Here is a 19355-nt window from a genome sequence, read left to right as displayed (position 1 = left end):
ACATTCCTGTATTCATCACTGTTTATTCTTTTCCCTACGTTAGTTCAAAACTAACAAATAGTCGTAATTCGTTACCAAAGGGCTCAAGCCAACCCTTTCCCCCAGCTGAACCAAATGCCCGTCTGTGCAATGCACCTATACGGTCTTTAAAGAAATACACGCGTTGTAAGAACATAATCGGACAATAATATAAAACAGGATTTATATTTACCCGAGTCTTCCATTTCAACCCGGTTCTAGGTTTCTACACAAACAGGCCGTACACGAGACAATACCGATGGCAGTCACAACTCAGGATTTCAGGAAAAGCACAGATTTAGTTGGGAAATTATAATCCAAGGGGTCAAAACCCATACTTGAATCAAAACTTTTTATCTAAGGTTCAAACTAAAACAATTCTTAAATTACTGGCTATGAGGCGAGCTGGACAAGTAAATATTACCCCTACAATGTTTTTCAAAGAAAGCAGTATAGTTGGTAGTTTTACTTTATTTACCAAGTGTGAACATTTTAGAATTAAATAATAAATACAGAAATAGTGCAAACTCTTGTTTTCAGCAAAACCATAACTTGTAGCCAAACAACAATTTGGAAGCGTACTGCTGACTTTGCTATAATGCGCATGTTGGGTAAAATGCTAAATAAGTAATAGCATTGTCTCATGGCGGGGGGGTTCAACAGAGTCAGACAATATCGCTGCCTACAAAAACTCAGTTGCTCCATTCCCCGCTGTGGGGAGATGCTCTGCTTTCCCACAGCGGGCTCTACAGCATTGACTCAGTGGCAGAACTCTCCTCTCTTCCCTATTTTATCAGATAAAAAAATCATCTGAACACCCTCTCTCATCAGCCAGTTTAGAACAGCGTTTATCATCATGTGAAACTACACTGAGAACACCCAGAAGACGATGAAACAAAACAGCTTTACAGAAAACAAAGAACTGTTGACAATTGGCACTGGCAGATTCTTCGGTGTCCGTAACAAAGGCAAGATGTAGAGTTGGTATTTTAAAATAAGAACCACGGGTGGTCGTGATGGATAGCGCACCGACAGCACCAAAGTTCACAGGACGCAGGACCAGCACGTTCAATCCTCAGCCATTTCCTTGCGGGGCCGCAGGAGGCCGGGTGCAGCAGCAGCGGGTGCGCAATCCCATCTTACGCAGCTTGTCAGACCTTAAACTTTGCCTTACACACCCTCTTTCTGGGCACTGGAATTGCAGAATAGAATTTTAGAGCACCAGTATTTGCCTCTTAAGGAAGTCTTGGGAAATGACAACACACTACATCTGTGAGTGCAGGTGATGATGTCTTTCCTGCACAGTAAGTCCGGACCTGTGCTGACAGATGTGTCTAATGGGCACCGAAGGGGAGAGCTCTTGCTCTCCACCTCCCCTCCCTGTGTCCTCCTGCACCGACCCTTCACTCTACCCTTCCCCAAGCACCCATCTCGCTTCACAATGGTCCTGCTCAGGAATTTAAACCAGGACAAACCGTTTACCTACAAAAATACGGTTTCTGCTATTTCTCTTCTGCTAGAGATAACACACATCTGACCCACCCCCCCCAGGGCCCGCTCATGCCAGATAGGAGCAGAAAGCCCCTGCAGCAACTAAGGGATCTATAGCAGGACCTGGTACCATTCACCGTCTCGAGCTCCTGTTTTAGTAACGGACTCTCAAGGAAGAGGCTGGGTTGCTTCTTTCTTCTTGCCTTTTTAAAAAGTTTTTTTTCTTTAATGTTAAAGATATATAAATCTACAATAATTCTATTCTTTCAAAAAAATAAATTATTTCACTTTAAAACAGGGTTGGGAGAAAAAAATATAGCAAGACCAAAAGTTTACTGGTTCTCTTCAGCAACCTGCTAATCAGCTGGTACAGCCGAAACATTTCTGACTTGTGTTACAACATAGCAACACAGATTAAAAACCCTAATATATCAGTTGTTCCTCTAGTTTGAAAGAGGAGACAGTTATTTAATTTAGTCACATTTCATACATATTACTACTGATTTGGAGTTTATGTTTAATCCTGATGTTGTCAACATCATCTCACATACTGATAAGCAATCCTCAACCCATCTTTATTAATAACAAGTTTCACTGGCACCTTAAGAAATAGTGAAACAAAATTGCAAAGTAAAAGCCAACTCTAAAATACCTACAGATTTAATTTCCCATATTCTGCACTTCAGAAGTTTTTCCTTAGAGTCAGAAAAGTTAAAAAAAATAAAAAATTCCCCAGCTATGGACAAGATACGATTAAAGTACTAGAACAACGGGCTGCTTAAAGACACAGAACTGAAGTGCCTCATACATAGTTAATCCAGTAGAGATGATCCGGCTAGAGCTGAAAGATGCATCCACCCTTGACTACACATCTCCACTATATTCTTTTTGTGCTTATGCAGAGGTGAAATTGGAAGACACTTAGTTTGGGGAGTAAAAACAACATGCTTTTATTTAGCTTGACTGGTTTTGCTGTACTTGAAACAAATTGTGAGAATGTGCTGTGCCTGGACTGCAGATCACAGCCAGGGGAGGTCGACAGCTCAGGGTTTGGCTTTCCACCGACCGTCATGGGTGTCACTGAGAAGGGAGAGGGGAAGAGACAGAGGAACAGGCTTCAGTGCCCAAGGAAGCAGTTGGTCACACTGTCCTCTTCTGGACACCTTCTTACTCTTTATGTCACATAGACACTTTGTACACACCCCTACATCCCCTCCGGTCAGTCAAAACCTGCTTTTTTCCTGAAACACAGTAACAAAAGATCCACAACCCCCTCCAGAGTTTGGAACACCAAGCTCAGGATTGCAATACTTCAAAAATATTGACAAGGCAAGAAACACAGAATGGAAAAGAAAATCATGTACCTTTCAAAGGTATTTTTAATAGTTTTTTTTTTTAATAATGATGTACCGTATACATCCAACAATGTCCAAGTGCCCCCTCTCTAGGCATACAGTACACTTGCTGTACGTCACTAAGGCACTCAGGAGGGAAGTCATTTTTGATAAATGCAACTGGAATGTTTCCACTACACAGCATCAGTAACAAATTTTTGTAGCAGCTCTACCACAGGGTTTTAACTTGTTTGATTTGTGTGACAGCAAGTCGTACATCAACTCGCTGGGAATTTGGCAAGTTTGTCATCACCGAATCGCTTTCAAAGGCACTGATCATCTTTTCTTACCCCTAGCTGGGAATAGTCACATTTTTTCCACTGATTTTCAAACCGAATGCTTGAATTATAGTGACAAAGAGGAACCAACACCATCAATTCATTCCCTCGGTAACAACTGCTTTCCAAAGGTCTGCATGCCCTCTCCTTTTGAAGCCTGTCTTTTGTGTGCTAGCTGCTACACTATCCAGTTTACATCTTCAGGACTCAAGGCTTAGATTATTGTGCGTTACTCTTAAGTCCTACCTTACAGCAATTTTTCATCAAGAAAGTATCTTGAATGTAAATCAAAATGCTTTGAAACAGCGGAAATAAATTAAACAAGTCTAATTTGTTTATAAAAATATTTTCTTATAAATCTTTAAAGCTTATAAAAGCCAGAAAATACATTTAAAAGAATCTCTGAAACATTTCATCCTTTGAGGTGTGATTACAGTTCAGAAAGTGAGAAGAAACAAAGCCGACAGACATTTTATGTTTATCTTCCCACAAGGAATTCCATAGGACAACACTCTTAACCTACAAGTCACAATGCCTTTGACATCCTTCCCCGGGTCAATTCCCTGTGTCAGATCACTTCTGTTTGAAAATAAAGAGCTGGAACTTAGCTGACAATGCTGCTGTTTAGACAGACATGGCACAATTAGCTTTTCCATAGTTACTGTATAGAAATTCAGACATTGGTTATACCAGCAGCCATGACTGAAGCTAGAGCTCTGGGATATGTATGTAGTACATAGGTGCCATTTTTTAACAATTACTTTCTGAACTTACATTTTCGTATTGGGAGGGCAAGCGGTATCACATAACAAACATACCACTGCCTCAGCCACCCATTTTTCCAGTGATGTGGCATTTAAAAGTACCTATATTCCTGTTTATTTGTTATGGGATATGTTTTTGTAATAAAACTAAAATGACCTTGCCAGTCCAGTCAGTATTTAAACTGCATCAATTGGTCCTCTTGCACTTCCACGAAGTCTGTCCTTCGTCCTGAAGCTTTTTAAATTTTGGCCCAAGTAGGTACCACCAGCCAAATCCCAGAATGACACAAATGACAGATTCCACGTAGTAACCATCCAAGGTAGTAACACAGGAACCACCAGCTTTTGTGCAGAGCTGAAACAGAGAAGCAGAAGTTGATGCATTAAGTATTCTCTGGAGATACAGAAACACAGCCTTTTAGAAAGTAGGCACTAGATATCCACTGTTTTTTACTTGCTCTTGGTTATGACAAAATATATTTGTTTACTCTTCCTTGTTTCTTATGGAGCTAGTAAGAGAGGCTTTTGAGCTTACCATCAGTATGAAGAGTAATAAAACTGTTATAAAACATTTGGGAAATGGAGCATCTTGGCCCAAGGGGCTAACTCTAGAAAACAGAAAGGGCCCAGCTGTCTCATGCTGGCCTGGAGGTGCAATCACTGTTCTGAATCCCATGAAGAAAAAAAAATAATTTTTTTTTTTTCCCAAGCCATCCAAACTGCTTCTTTAGAAATTATACCCTTGCATCTCACCACACTGGATCTGCAAATAGACAGCACAAAATGCTGCACATTTCTGGGAAAAACAAGCCCAGGATGTTTTTTAATTGCAGAATTGGAAGACAAAAACTCCAGCATTTAAAGCACATGATCTGCTATTGTTAATCTTTCAATACTGCAATAATCCCAAGATAAATCAATCCTCTGAGTTGAGGTTCTGCCAGCATTTTGTTATTCTGAGACATGTCAAGATTGGATTAGGAATAAGAAGGGAGTGGTGGTGGAACACCACCAACAGGGAGGATGTGAAAAAAGATCAGAGGAGTGAGGTGAAGGAGGAAGGACTTAAGTTCAGTAGAGGCCCAGGCAGAGGGAACCCAAGTGGTGGCAAGCTAATGAGGCACAGGCTGAAAAAGCACCCACTGTGGAAGCAGTTTCACCTCTGCAACTAGTAAAAACTGCAACTCCAGTCCAACAAGTCATGTTTGACTCCTAGAACACTTTGTTTATGTAGAGAACCTCCACATCCCAAAGAGTCCTCGCGTTCAAGAGTGAAATAAATCTCAGTCATGAGTATGGAAAAAAGCCCCAACAAAAACTGCCAAAATATTTCCACCCTTCCAAAGAGTCACGCTAAAATTTCTCATTTTCTCATGAGGAGGTGAATTTGAAACCTTGCTTTCCAGGCAGTTTTGCGTCCTGTTGTTTGATCTGTGTACAGTAGCACAGCATGTTCTTTGTTCTCTTCCACAGGGCTCCCCAGAACTGCAAAGGGAGCCAGTCACACCACTCAGTTTCACATGGAAAGTGAAGATCAAAGACAGAGAGCAAAGTAACATCACAGGAGAAAGTAGCAAGGTATCCAGATAGGAAGCCTCCAGAAAGACAGAAGGAACAAAAACCTACCACAAAACTTAAGGGACCTAGGGGACAGCCAGCCTGTCAAGAACAGAGCACCTCATTACACAACTCTGAACTTAGCAAGGTATCCTCTTGAAAATGTAACTACAGCCTCCTTACACCACAGAGAATGTGGCACCAATCTAGTGCTTCTACGACCAGCTTTTCATCCCAGCCCAGGAAGAAACGGACAACTACTCTGCAACTGCAAATCTTTGATAACATGTTAGCTATTAAAAGTGTACAGATAAAAACAGACTTAATTTTATCAGACAGGAAAATTAGCTCGATCAGTGGGAATTTCTAAGCAAAAGCTATGCACTATGAAGGTTTTCAAAGACAAAATATACTAAGAGAAGCAATTTCATTGAGAAATGATTGAACAGGGACTTTCACAGCCTCCAAAACTTACTTCTGCAGCAACTGTAGTTCCACAGGTCTGTTCCCGGGCCCCTGCACACTCTTTCACCGTGAGTGGATCCACAAGCCAGAGTGCAACGGTGGAAGGCCAGTTCCCCCCCAGGTTTGACACAGTATTTAGAAGTGTCATGTAGGTTCCTCCAATCAGCGGATCGCTGACTTTGGCATTGAAAGCCATTATTGCAACATACATGCTATACAGCGTGATCTACAGAAGAGGTAAGAAAACACACAGGACAATAAGGTCTCCCCAGTTACAGACAATGACAACTAAAAACCCTAACATAAAAACTGTTCTAAGACATTACTTGAAGTTAGCAACATTGACTGAAAAATAATCCCAACAGCTTAAAAATTGCACAAGAGGGAAATTACTTCTGCAGTCTGGCTCTCTACTAACAGCAAGAAGTAGCCTTGCCACTTGTCTGAAGTCACGCTGAAATGGAGCCAGCCTCACATGTACTGGAATGACTCAGGTTATCAAACCGCAGTATAATAAGGCCAGCTAAAATAGCATATAGAAATAACACTTTTGCCTTGAGAGTTGATTTTTAAATGCATTGAATACGTTTTAGTTCTGATCCAAAGCCCAGTGTGTATCAGGTGTTTGTTTTCCAGGCCTTCGGATCAGATCCATTATGACGTTCCTTCAAAATCAATAAAGCATTTTTTCTAGGACCAGGATCACATAACTTTATGGATCTGCACAATAAGCACGATCATCATCATGCCTGTGAAACTCAGTCAGAATGCTGGGATTTCTCCAACTCCACCATGCTTCTGAGCTTCTGGGTTTGGGGGAAAAAAAAAATAATCTGGGAAACAAAAGCAGATCTGCTCAACTAAAAGTAACTCCACAGAAGATGTCCAATGTAGCACACAGAAGAAGGAGAAATAATTATGGCAAGAGTATCGAAAGCAAATATAGCCATACAGCATGCAGGTCAGACTTACAGGAATTGTAGTGTATCTAAGGACAAAAGCAGATAACGGCAATTATAATCCTCTAGTGGACTGATACGAAATGCCCTCCTGTTCCCCTCCCCTTCCCACATACAGTGTATGTTACCTGATGTAAAGCATAGCTCAACAATACTACAACATAGTAGTAGACAGGAAATCCTCCTTCATGTTTTACTTTAGGAGTCCACCATACCAAAAAAGCAAATTCCAGACCGAGCAGTAATCTGGAGGAATAAGAAAGTTAATTCGTAATTCAAATAATTCTCCCTGTGTGTTTCCTTGATACAAAGCAACTATTGTATATTTATACATACAGAATACATTAAAATAGTTTAAATCTAAATAGTTATGACTCTAAGATAGAATTAGATATTAAATATTTGACAAGCACTGAAATTGTAAACATTTTATACCTAAACAATTCTGTCTTCCACATAAACATAATTCACTGCCAGATGTCCTATACTAGCTTTCTCTGTCACTTCACACAGAAAGCAACATACAAGATACCCAACCAAATTCAGCCGGAGCAAGATCTACCCACCTTTTTTTTTTTGGGTTGGTTTTTTTTTTTTTTGGCAAAAACATACGTTGTCGCGTAAGAAAACATTAAAGTTAACGGCTACTCATTACAGACACATTACATGATTTACTAGGTAATGGCATTAGGTAATTTGCTGGATTCATTGCCTGTAGAATTCCGTAAGGAAACTCCTATATAAAACACTTAACACAGAAATGAACTGTCTCCTTGTCTGTATCAGCCTAACTCAGCTTCTTTTCCTCTCAGTTACCTCAGTAAATCATACATCCAGCAGATGCACCAAATGACTTGTCAATGCGTTCTGCCACTCCTACATTGGGAAGCACACATAGTTTTACAGATACAGTCTCAGATCTAGTCAGAGGGATTCATGAATAAGGAGCTATCGACACTGAATAAGAGCAGAAGGGTATTGCTCTAATGCTGTTGTAGATGCCTCTTAAAAACACCTCATGTTCTGCTTGCTTTCTTACATGTGATACTATATGAACCATCTTCGAGGCACAAGACACAGCGTTCAACTTACTGAGAGAATTCTGTCTTACGTTCTCATATCTGGAAGTTAGAGAGTGACACAAGAAATCCTACACTTGATCTGGAGACTCAAATTACTACATTTCTATAAAATGAGATTTGTTCGGTTTTACCTGAAAGGCATAGCTTTGTAAAATGTGTTCAGTGGCTGGGGGCCTGCTGTGTATTTGCTGATAATCAGAGGCAATATTATCTGTAAAGGAACCATTGGAACTGCCAGCAGAGCTAAGTGCTCTTTCGGGACTCCCTCTTCCACCAATTTGAGTCCTGTTACAGCATCTGCTGCTGAAAATCCAACCTGCAATTTAAGTTAGACAAAATAAACTGACGAAAGCAGTGATAGTTTCACTACAAATTCAGTTTACTCAGTATTAAGTAAATTGAGAAATGTGGTAGAGTACAAGTCACTTCTATCTCTGATTTGTTTTCCAAATCAGTTCTGAGACATGTTCTATGCTTGCAGACTCTTATTGTCATCAGCACCAGAACTATACCATGAACATTAAACATAGCAATGACGTTCATGCCCATGCCTTAACTGCTGTTGGTGTCCACGATTGCCAACAAGAAGCCATGGAAACCTAGCGTGTACAGCGTTGCTGATTCTGGGAATAGTATTTATGTTAAAAGAAACATTTTCTGGCCTTTTAACTGCAGACTACACAAACAGCCTAACTGTTTAAAAGTTTTTAAAAACCAAATTACTTTAATGCTTGTGTAAACACTTATAAAAGCGCAGTCAAATGTTTTCCACTGTGCAACCCTGCTTAGCATGATGATATAAGCAATTCTGTTTCAAATTTCATGTGAAAATTCAGAATTCTGATGACGGCCACTAGCAAAACTAAGAAATAAGTTACATGAGAGGGACTCAGCAACCTTTCAGACTCTGATATCACCAGCACCTAACAATTCATATGTGTATTTACTTACTTTTGCTGTGAGAATCAAGAGACAGAAAGTAAGAACTGCTGGCATCTTGATTATTGAGAATAGCAGCCTGTATGTATCAGTGATGCCTTTTGTTTCTTCTTTTGTTGGTGTTAGTTCCTCGTTTTCCTTTTTCAAAAGGGCAACCAGTGTAGTGGTAACTAAAAAGACAGCTCCCCAGAAAAACAGGAAATCTGGAGGGCAGAAAGAAATAAAATTAAAAAAAAAAAAATCTTTCTAGCAGCCATCATCAACACTTCATTAACAATTCACTGAGTATCTAAAATGCATTTATTTTGCAAAAATATAAACCTAACAATAAAAAATCGAATAAGAACATTACTCATTGACCCTCCTAAAAACAAGCAACAAAAGCAAACCACAAACACATAGCTACATACAGTAACTGACATAGCTCTTCCCTGCCTCTCACTCTATAACCACATGTTTGCTTGAGATCCCAGACAGATGAGCAGCAGCAAACCGGGTCACTTCCCTGGTGTTCTGTGCATTATTACCACAATGAGCATGTTGGAGGAGAAACAGAAATAAAAATGAAAATTTTGGAGGATTACACATACAACCACTAAAAGCTGATAAAGGGGGAAAACCCACATTTGATAGTTACAAGATGGGGAAAGAACTTCAGAGGAAGAAGTCATTCACAACTCTCTAGTTGATTTACTATGTAGTCATGTAACTATTCTGTGCTGCAGTTCTACACTGGCTGGATAATATCTATCTACCATCTGAAGCAAACAAAGATTTATACTTATGAGTGTAAAGATGGCCTGATGAAAGTCCTTACACAGTTGTAAAGAGTCACTCAAATGTGTCTGTTTCAAGTGGATATTATACTTGCTAACTTTTAAGTGCTCTATTTTAAGCAGATACAATATTTGCTAAATTGTGGATTTGAAGGCAGCAATAGTAAAAACACACTGATACTTTATGGCAAGTACTTTTTGAGTTAGTGAATGGATTAATCTGAGATAATCCTATCCTCTACCTTTATGAAAGAGGCAAGAAAGAACTCAGTAACATGCAGAGGGTAAGACAGAAGTAGCCTTTTATCTTCCTGGTCAGGAGCAACTCCAGAAGCCTCATGGTGACTTGAAAGTAAGCAGCGAGGGCTGGTGAAAGGGCAAAGACAGTGCAAAGGTTTAGTCAATTATTAGCTGCTTCTTACGCACAGGAGGAGAACAAGCACAACAAGCACAGAAGAAAACACGGGAAGACTACTCTAGGTATACCCTACCATTCTCAGTGTAAAAGAAAAAAAGGTGTTTCAAACCATTTTCTGCCGCTTTCACACCAGCTACTTTTCCCTTTTCTAAAATAAAGATCTCATAACCAATGCTGTAAGATTACTCTCTCCTCTGTTAAACAAAGGCACCCAGAACACGTATTTTTAAGTAAAAGATGAATTTTCAGAGTCACACTAATCACAGCTACTGTCTACAAAAGCCTTACAGGAGTAGTACTCTAATAATAGCACTAAGCATTATCACTGCAGTGAGAGACCTACAGTGCGAGGATGGGAACAGAAATAGCTCTGAGCATCATCGCATGAATACTCTTGATCAGGTCAGCCCTGTCAGCTGCAGTACAGCAATGCAATGGCTGGATTAGCAGCAAAGCAAAACAAAACAAAAAAACCAAACCAAAAAGAAAAAAAAAAGCCATATATAATAGTCCAGATTAAAAAAAAATATGTTTTTGTGGTTGTAGGCAGTTCACACAAAAATAAGGTAACACTTTCTTTCAAATACAGTAAAGTCCACTAACAGGCTACGAGCAAAAGAACTTTAAAATTATAGTTTACATAAAGAATTTCTAGCACAAAGTTTCTAGTGCTACCACTGCTGCCTTGCCCCCATCCCTATCTTGTCTCTGCTTCTACACTGTTACTAACAAAATAAACCATTGTGTTCAGGCAAAACAAACTTTTGAACTAGATCAGGCATGGACCAGGCCGGAAAATAACCATCAAATAGGTGTGCGAGCGGGTACCGGTGTTTCATCACAACAGCTTTAAGTAATTCTACAGCTGCACAACTCCTCCCAAGAAAAAGGGCGCTCCACAGTCACTGGCCCAGGTAAGTCTGGGCTGCCTTGAAGGGACACCTTCTTCCTGAACTCATACTTGCCTCTGTTCCTTCATGCTGGAACAGGCATTCATGTGACTGCATGGCAAACTGGACAGGAATCAAACCCAGCCAGTAAGCTTCCCCCCTCCCTCCTTTAAAAAAACAAAACAAAAAGAAGTCATTTGAACAGCAAAGTGATAAACTGCTATACGTGCTAGCACAAACAATAAGCCCAATGAAACGTATTTCTCATCTTCTTCTCTAGAACTTTAGCCTAAACCAACATAACATAGCATTTGCCTTGATGAATGGTTTTACATTTGTTCATATTATTTCCTAAATGAGATCTACTAATGCTGTTGCTTCTCAACAACTTGAAGCTGACTTGGGGTCACGAAGTATTGACTTGTTCTTTCCCTAACGTTGGCACTCAGCCTATGACAAAAGTGTTCAGAGATCTGAACTGGCAGAAAACTATTCACCTTTTCAAACTGTAAAGTTTTCTGCTCCTTTAACTGCCCAAACCGGCTCATCATGAGCCCTGTTACAAAGATGAGTGCTAGGACCAGAAAGCCACCCTCCTTGTTTCAGTGAGCTGGTTTACAGTACTCCTGCTCTATAGCTGCTTCAGGAGAAATGCTGACACAGGAAATTGCGGCATACACTCACATGAACAAGGGAACAGAAATTTCTTGCAGCCAGTTTTACCACCAAAAAAACCCATATCCTGCAACTATAGTGTCCAAGTTATTTGCCTTTCTTACTCCACCCAGGTTAGTACTTCAGGACAAGTTAAATAGGTTGCATTGGTGTGTTTTAGTTTCGGGATAATTTTTTTTTTTTTCCAAAGACAGCACTCTTCTAATAGCAAGAAATCCATTTATACAAACAGAACTGAGAGAAAAAAGCCAAGACAACAAAAAACCTGGACGGTGGAGGTAAGTATAGACAAACCAAGCTCTCTTAACTACACTAGCGGTTTGCAAGTTGCATCAGCAGTAAAAGACGTCAGTCTGCTGCTGCAGCCAGAGGGAAGAGACACGCCAGCACTGATGAACTACACGGTAAGGGAAAACAAAGGGAAGCAATAAACCAGCAGGGTTACTTTGAGGACTACTCTATATGCTTGTTGACCTGTAGACCAGGCGCAGGGTTATCAACGGAAAGGAAAGAGAAAGACTACTAGTTAGCAATTGGGACAGCTGCATAGACAAAATAAGTAGAGCGGTCTTGGAAAACTGATATCCAGATTTATCAATAAGACGGGTACAGGATAGAAGACAAAACCTAGCCTTTAAACAACAATTTAACTCAGTTTTGGCACACCCTTTCTCTTACATGATACAGGCAGACCAATCAACGTAAGAGAGGGAAGAGAAACTAAAGCCATGAGAATGTACTCTTCATTGCTAGCCATGGTCACTCCGAGACTGCAACCAGAAGTGGTGCCAGTTTTTCCAGTCCTCCCATAAGCTGAGCTGGCTAAACTCACCCTTGCAACCAAAACACATGCATTTTAAGCATCTTCTAGGTAATACGCCTAACATCAAGCACCATGTATAACCTTTCTGGAAGAAAAAAAAAAACCCAAAAACCAACTAACCCACAAACCCCCAGACAGAACACATCCCTACACTAACAGCTAGTTATGGTTGGATTATCAGACTCCCATTTAATTCATTAAAGAGAAAAAAAAAAATCCCCCTTAATTTACTAAAATAAGGCCTTCGTCCAGAAAAGGTTACATGGTCAACCCTGAGCACTTGTCATTTCTATTTCTGTGAACAATACCATCTTGGGAGAGCCTTTTCTTTTTTAATTTCCCCTTTCCTTCCTCCCAGAAGGAGATGATCTTAAAAGGCCTCCTTAAAAAGAGGCAAAGCTTTTCTTCCGTTAGTTTTTTTTTTTAAACAATAATCTTTATTCCACGGCCATTAAACTGGGGCAGGGAGGGGGAAATTCTCTCCAAAGTGCTTAGGTGAGCCAAGATAACGACAAGGCAGGTTTCCCCACACTCTTAAGCCCAGAGAAGCCTGGAAGTTCGGTGCATGTGGCAGTGGACTCCGCCAGCCTCCCAGCAGGCTGCGCATCCTCACGGGCAGGGGACAAACCAAACCGGCTTGGTCCACAGTGCCAGACCACCGCTGGCTCTGAACGGAGCTTTGGTCCGGGCTCAGAGAAGAAGCGTCCCTGTCCCAGCATCAGTACGCGCAGGCCGGCGGTACCCAGGCAGTACCTGAGAGGGTAACAATCCCTTGGGGCTGGGGCTGGAACCGCAGGTACTTGTTGCAGAAGGAGGCCGACTCGAGGGCCAGGAAGAGGACGTTGCCCAAGAAGTAGCCGGCCGTCTGGCCCACGGAGTTGCAGGTGGAGGCGTAGCCCACGTTCTCCCTAGACAACATGGTCAGGGCCCAGCCGTCCACCGCAATGTCCTGCGTCGCCGCCAGGAACTCGAAGAGGAAGAAAGTCACGGTGAGGGCCACCACGTCGGGGCCCCGGCCCTCCCCGTCGCCCAGCAGCACGTCCACCTGGGTGGACATGTAGATCATGAAGAGCCCCAGGACGTACTGCGTGGGCACCAGCCAGGACTTGCGGCGACCGAAGCCCCGCAGGTAGACGGCGTCCACCAAGGGGGCCCAGAGGAGCTTGAGGCTGAAGGGCCAGAAGACGAAGCTGAAGAAGGCCTGGTCGGTGTAGCTGGCACTCTTGCTCTGCAGGATGAGGGGGACGCTGCCCGCCAGCCCCAGCGGGATGCCCTGCAGCACGTACAGCACCAGCAGCAGCAGGATGCTGCCCAGCTCCGCCCGGCACCCCCGCGAACCCCGCGAACCCGCCTCCGCCGGCAGCAGCGCCTCAGCCTCGCCGCCCGGCAGCCCGTCCCCACACAGCGCCAGGGCGGGCGGCGCCTCGCTCCTCACGTCCAGGCAGTGGTGGTGGCTCCCGGCCCGGCGCTGCCGGCCGCCCTCCTTAGCCGCGATGGCGGGCGACATGTTCTCCGCCCGGCGGCGGCGGCGGCGGCCCGGGGGCCGTGCCGGGTCCCCCGCGGGCCGAAGCGGCCGAGGCGGTGAGCGGTCGCCGCCGCTGAGGAGACGCCGCGCAGCCGGCCCCGGCGACCGCCAACCGCCACCGCCCCGCCCCTTCCGGGCAGGCGGGGCGTCCGCGGCAGGCGTGGCTGCGCCTCATTGGTCCGCGGTAGAACTACGTCAGGCCGCCGCTACGTCCCGCTGCTGCTCAATCCTGACTGACCGGGTTCGGGTTCGGGCCTGGGGCCGGGTCCGTCCCGGCCGCGGTCGGTCGGGGCCCGGCGGCGAGTGAGGCCCGGCCCCGCTGCGGTGTGCGGCTGCCTCTCGGGGTGCAGAGGGGAGCTGCGGGGGTTCCCGGAGCCGCCGCTCCGGCCTGCCTCTGCGGGGAGCCCGGCCCTGCCGGTGTTCGGGGCCCCTCAGGCTCTTTCAGACCTTGTGCGGGGAGCGGGCACCCGCCACCGGCCGGTAAAACGCCTTGTTAGATGGTCGGTAAACAGCAGGTGAATAATAAAAATTAAGTTTTGTTTTTTTTATTTTTTTATTTTTTTTGCTCTTGGCTCTCCCGTACTAACAGAAATAATAATCAGTAAGAAACGAGGTAAGCGAGTGTTACTCTTTTTTTCTTCCCGCCGTTCTTTTACGCGTTATTTATACAGTTACGTGACAACGAGACCATCAGAAACGCATTTTGTGTGTCTCGCTTTTCTTCCCCTTTTAACTCTTGAAATATTCTTCCATTTTTATTATTATTATTATTCTCGAAAGACCCGTCGCAGCCATAACGCGATTAAAACCTTTAGCACAAAACCTGCAGGCTGGTATTATCCCTGGGACGGAATTGCTCGGCATCCGACGGCGACACCAACTCCAGGAGCCACCCGAGTTCTCGTACTCGCACTTTTCCTCTTTTAAGTGCAAAGACTAATAATTTTAAAAGCTCTGAGCAGGGTTTCCCAAAACGTGTCGGGAGCGTTACCGGCAGACAGCCGTCGGTGCCATGACCTCCCTCGGTATCTTTTTTTAAGAAATTCCACCCGAGCAGAAGCAGAAGGTGCGCTTTATCCCAGGCAATACTGACGCACAGATAAAAACGCTCGTCGCGAAGCCTCGGTCCCGACCTGCGTTTTTAGCCTTAAAACGGACTGAAGCGAGCCCCGGCACCTCCCGTAAGCCGGGCTCGGTTGGGGGGGGGGGGGGGGAAGCGCGGGGGCATTAAACCCACCCCGAGCCGGTGGCCGTGACCCGCTGCGCACCCCCAAACCCCCTCAATCCCGGTTTCTGACCCCAAAACCCGCCCGGCCACCGCGCTCCTCCCCTTCCGCCGGAGCGGGGCCGGGCCGGGCCGGCTCCTCCTCCCCGCGGCGGAGGCGCAGCCGGGCGGCATTAGCTCATCGCGGCGGCGGTTCCTCACGACCCTTTCTTTTCCCCCCTCCCCTTCCCCCGTTCCCTTCTCCCCACCTCGGGGCCGCCCGCCCGCCGCTTCCCGCCGGTCGGAGGCGGCGCCGCGCCCCGGCAGCCCCCATGGCCCTCTGCAACGGAGACGCCAAGGTCAGTGTCCGCCGCTTCTTCCCCCCCCCCCCCCCCCCCACGCCGCTACCGCCGCCGCGGCGGCCCGCTCCGGGACGTTGTCCGCCGTCAGGCCCCGCTTTGTGCTGCCGGGCCCGGCCCGGCCCGGCCCGGCCTGGGTTGGGTTGGGTTGGCTGCCGCCTCGGCCGACGGGCACATGGCGCGGCGGGGCCTGGCCTTCCCCCGGGGCTGCGGGCGGCCCTGAGGCGCGGAGCGAGGGCCGGCGGCGGGCCGGGGAGCGGGGTCGGGCGGCTGTGGGTGTGGGGACCGGCGGGGTGGGCAGCTGCCCGCGTCCCCTGCCCTCAGCCCCCCCCTTGTCTCCCGCCGCGCTTCCCTCTGCTCTCTCGGTCACCACAGCGGTTGCTCTGAGGAAATGAATTAATTTCGCCATCTGGATTTTGATAGGGTTTGTTGTTTTTGGTTTTTTTTTAAAAAAAATGTTGGCTACTGGTGTGGCCGAGCCTGCCCGGGCCTGGTCTGCTCGGTGCCTTGCACGGCCTGTGCTATCTCTGAGGTAAAACCGAAACGGGGCTCCCCGGGGGGACGGCCAGCACCTTCCCCGGCAGCTAGCCACACCGTTCGGGGCGTCACATCCCAGGGAGAAGGGTCGCTCCTTCAGCCAGCTTGGGAGAAAAGTCGCTTCGCTTAATTGCCGCAGAAGCGGGCAGGCTTGCCCACACCAGCCCTCGTGCAGGGCCCGCTGGCCCTGTCCCGGTGAACCCCCCTCCCTGGGATCGTGCCGCTCCCGCAGCATCGCCCCGTGTCCGTTTTGCAGCGACGGTGGCCAAAGAGATGTGTGTTGGCGTAGCTGTTGTGTGCCGGCGTGATAGAATGACTCGTGCCATCGTGAAGTTGAAGTTTTTTCTTGACAATGCAACTTCTGAACCAAAACCCTGCAAGCGGGCTCAAGCTGCTCCTGTAGTAAGATAAAAGCTGCCTTCTAGACTTTTTATCTAGTTTGCAAGAAAACGTGACCCTGAGGGGTTTCTTTAAGTGCACGGTTGGTCCCTACTTACGTTTTCTGACACGCTTTTCCCTGACCATCGACACGATCTCCTCTCCTGGCCAGGGCTGCTCCTAAGGGCTCCTTTTCTCTGGGGTGGTCGCACCCAGAGCTAACTGTGCGAGGACGCGAAGCTCGTCTTCCACGAACCCCGCTCTCTGCAGGAAGCGGGTAACGAGAGCTAAGGAGAGCGGTTTCTGCAGGGGGCCAGGTCCCAGCAGCCATGGGAAATCTGCATGCAACTTATGTAAATTAAAGCCCGTTTGAGATAACGGGTTGGGGGCTCTTGTATCAGTCTCGGGGATTGCCTGAGTTTGAAGGAGTTACTTTCCTGTTACACTTTGAAAAAAACATGAGTAAGTGTTCTTATACCTGCTTAATTTTAATACCACAGGGAAACAATTAAACTCTTGTAAAACCTGTGCTGGCTTGAAAGTGCCAGATCAAGGCTCCTGGTTTAGGCTTGTCCTAAGTTATGAGTGTGGGTGAAAGCTCAGGGCTGAGGGCTCGGACAGAGGGGAGCACTGCTGCAGACCGGGCTCTGCCAGGTGTTTCTTGGTACTCCAGAATATGACTGTTCTGTATGTTAATGTGTTTTTATAACAGTTTTATAAATTGCATTAATGAAAATTCTGCGAGTGTGTGGGTGTGTGAAATGCTGAGAAACTCCCTGATTCTGCAGAATTGAGCTGTTAGGAACCTGCAGACTTAGTTTAAAGCACTAGGTAGGTACACAGAGGAATAAGATATGTGGTGTCCTTAGCTAGTAATGCAAGCCTGATGGCAGGTCTCCTACCACAGCTTGTTATAGAACTCTTTTTTTTTTTTTCTTTTTTTTTTGACACCCTCACCCCCCCACCCCCTCCCCACCCCCCCCCACCCCCCCAAAAAAAAAACAACCCAGCAGCAATGGAAGCTTTTTTTCTTTCAGTGTTACCAAGTGGTAGAGCTGAAATGATGGATCGAGGCTGACCCTTGCCATGGCAGTGCAGTCAGAGGTAGCGATATGGTTCAGGTGGCACTCAGGACCTCGGTTCCAGGTCTTGGGTCTGTGAAACAGCGGGCAAACAGGAGTCTGGAGATACAGCGTTTTGATAGTGTAATCACTTTGTTTCGTCAGTCGTAGAGAACAGTAGGAATTCTTCACGTATGACATGGGTTTTGGGGTGACTTGTGATTTAAATTAGCTGAATATAGACTTTTCACCCCCCATTTTTCTCTTGGCGTGCACAAGTTCCGTTCTGTTTTTAGTCCCACTCTCGGGACATCAGAACGGTGCCTCTGTCTGCTGTGCCCCAACGCCTAAACCGCCTTGGACAGCTGTCAAACCAGCTTCGATGGAAGTTCTCAAAAATAGCAAGTTCTCCAGATTTTTGTGAAAATAGACCAGGAGAAGACAAGGAACTCTAGTTATACCCCTACTGAGGGGAAAAAGAGCTTTTATTAGAAACTGGAGAATCCCCACTAGGAAGAGGTGCTGGCTCCACAAACCCTGTCCCTGCAGGAGCTGGGCTGTCTGGTATCCTCTTCATCTTTCTCCTGGCATGCGTATGGTACACAAACGCACAAGCTAAACTGATTTGTTGGCTGCACATTGACAGCATCTGTTCCTTTTTTGATTTTATTAAATGAAGTTTCCCTTGTTAAATTTGGGTTCAAAATCTCTAGCCTTGGAACTGTGCCTTTAAATAAATAAAGCCAGATCCTGTACTGACTTACCGCCTTTCTCCTTCCTCTTTTTCCATGTGATTTACGGTAGCATTTCTATTGGGCTCTCTTCAGACCTGAACCTCCTTACAGTTCTACTTAAGCTCAAAAGTAAAGTACAAAAACTCCTGTGACGCAGTCCGTGTGGTAATGGTCACCTGCATTAACTCCCGGATGGGGTTTGCATGGACGTACACTGGGGAGGTGCTGCAAGGTTGCCTACAGGAGAAAAGGACAGTGGGCAATGCTCTGTGTAGTACTAGGAGAAAATTATTTTAGCCTGTAGTTTACTCTAAGCCCACATCTAAGGGAGCAGTGAGTTATTAGGCCACCAACTGAATGATTTTTTAATTTGTTTTTCTGGTGAGGTGCATGTTGCCTTGCTCATCTTAATGTGTTCCCCGTAAGGAGATCTGTGTTGCTTGATGGATGCAGTGCTTTTACTGGATTTTTGCCCAAATGCCCTTAGCATCATTTAAGGAAAAACCTTCTAGGCTGGGTTTGGAGATTTTGGGGAGGGTATTAAAGGACTCCTAGTGAAACTTGGGCAATGAGCTATTACTTGAAGCCGCAAAGAGTCATCTTTCAGGGCCACGTAAACAGCTAAGAAGTAATTTTAATGTTGATGCAGTTATCTGTGAAAGCGTTCCTCTGATCATTGTGCAAAATGATGCTATACATGGCAAGAGTGAAGAAGCAGGGGCAGCTCAGTGAAGGGGTTTGCCAGTTCGAGAGCCCAGTGCTTGCATCTGGGTGACTGCAGCGCAGAGGCTTGTCCGGTTTGTTCTTGTGACAAAGGGGTATCTATCACTGTCCTGCTTTTGCTGAGGAGAAGGAAGGAAGGTGCAGGTTCATTTGGGATACAGACCTACTTATGCCACCTTACGCAACATTTCTCAAACTACAGCCAATGTAACTTTGAGCTCTTTTTGTTTCACGTGCATGTCTTCCCCCTCCAGAGCTGTTGCTTGGGCCCAGCTGACTACACCTTACTGCTCAAAGCAGCTCGG

The 19355-nt window shown here is 45.6% G+C and overlaps 2 protein-coding genes across 3 annotated transcripts in view; one reads left to right on the top strand and one right to left on the bottom strand.

Annotated features, from left to right (window-relative positions):
- Positions 1 to 8: 8 nt before the first annotated feature.
- On the bottom strand, positions 9 to 14182 carry SLC33A1 (solute carrier family 33 member 1). Of its 2 annotated transcripts, XM_049802777.1 has the most exons (6): positions 13283 to 14182; positions 8960 to 9150; positions 8140 to 8324; positions 7055 to 7172; positions 5978 to 6193; positions 9 to 4300 (listed from the first exon to the last, which is right to left on the bottom strand). In XM_049802777.1, the coding sequence occupies exons 1-6, from the start codon at positions 14034 to 14036 to the stop codon at positions 4133 to 4135; spliced, it is 1632 nt and encodes a 543-aa protein (XP_049658734.1). In that variant the 5' UTR covers positions 14037 to 14182; the 3' UTR covers positions 9 to 4132. The 2 variants fall into 2 exon arrangements, with proteins under 2 accessions (XP_049658734.1, XP_049658735.1); XM_049802778.1 differs by lacking the exons at positions 7055 to 7172; positions 8960 to 9150.
- A 1295-nt stretch (positions 14183 to 15477) lies between these two features.
- Positions 15478 to 19355, top strand: part of GMPS (guanine monophosphate synthase) — a 31390-nt gene continuing 27512 nt past the window's right edge. The window contains exon 1 of the mRNA XM_049802446.1: positions 15478 to 15617. Within this exon, the coding sequence (XP_049658403.1) occupies positions 15591 to 15617 (27 nt within the window). The 5' untranslated portion in view covers positions 15478 to 15590. The remainder of the gene's footprint in view (positions 15618 to 19355) is intronic.

This window comes from Accipiter gentilis, chromosome 6 (assembly GCF_929443795.1).
Source record: "Accipiter gentilis chromosome 6, bAccGen1.1, whole genome shotgun sequence".
Lineage (NCBI taxonomy): Eukaryota > Metazoa > Chordata > Aves > Accipitriformes > Accipitridae > Astur > Astur gentilis.
This window is presented reverse-complemented; position numbering and strand designations above follow the sequence as displayed.

What these genes read in the sequence shown, in the direction of transcription:
- SLC33A1 (XM_049802777.1), bottom strand. Translation starts at nt 14,036, where the DNA reads ATGTCGCCCGCCATCGCGGCTAAGGAGGGCGGCCGGCAGCGCCGGGCC. An exon ending in AGGGATTGTTACCCTCTCAG is followed by an intron (nt 9,151 to 13,282) that starts GTACTGCCTGGG and finishes TCTGCCCTCCAG; the next exon opens with ATTTCCTGTTTTTCTGGGGA. An exon ending in TGAGCTATGCTTTACATCAG is followed by an intron (nt 6,194 to 7,054) that starts GTAACATACACT and finishes CCTCTTCTGTAG; the next exon opens with ATCACGCTGTATAGCATGTA.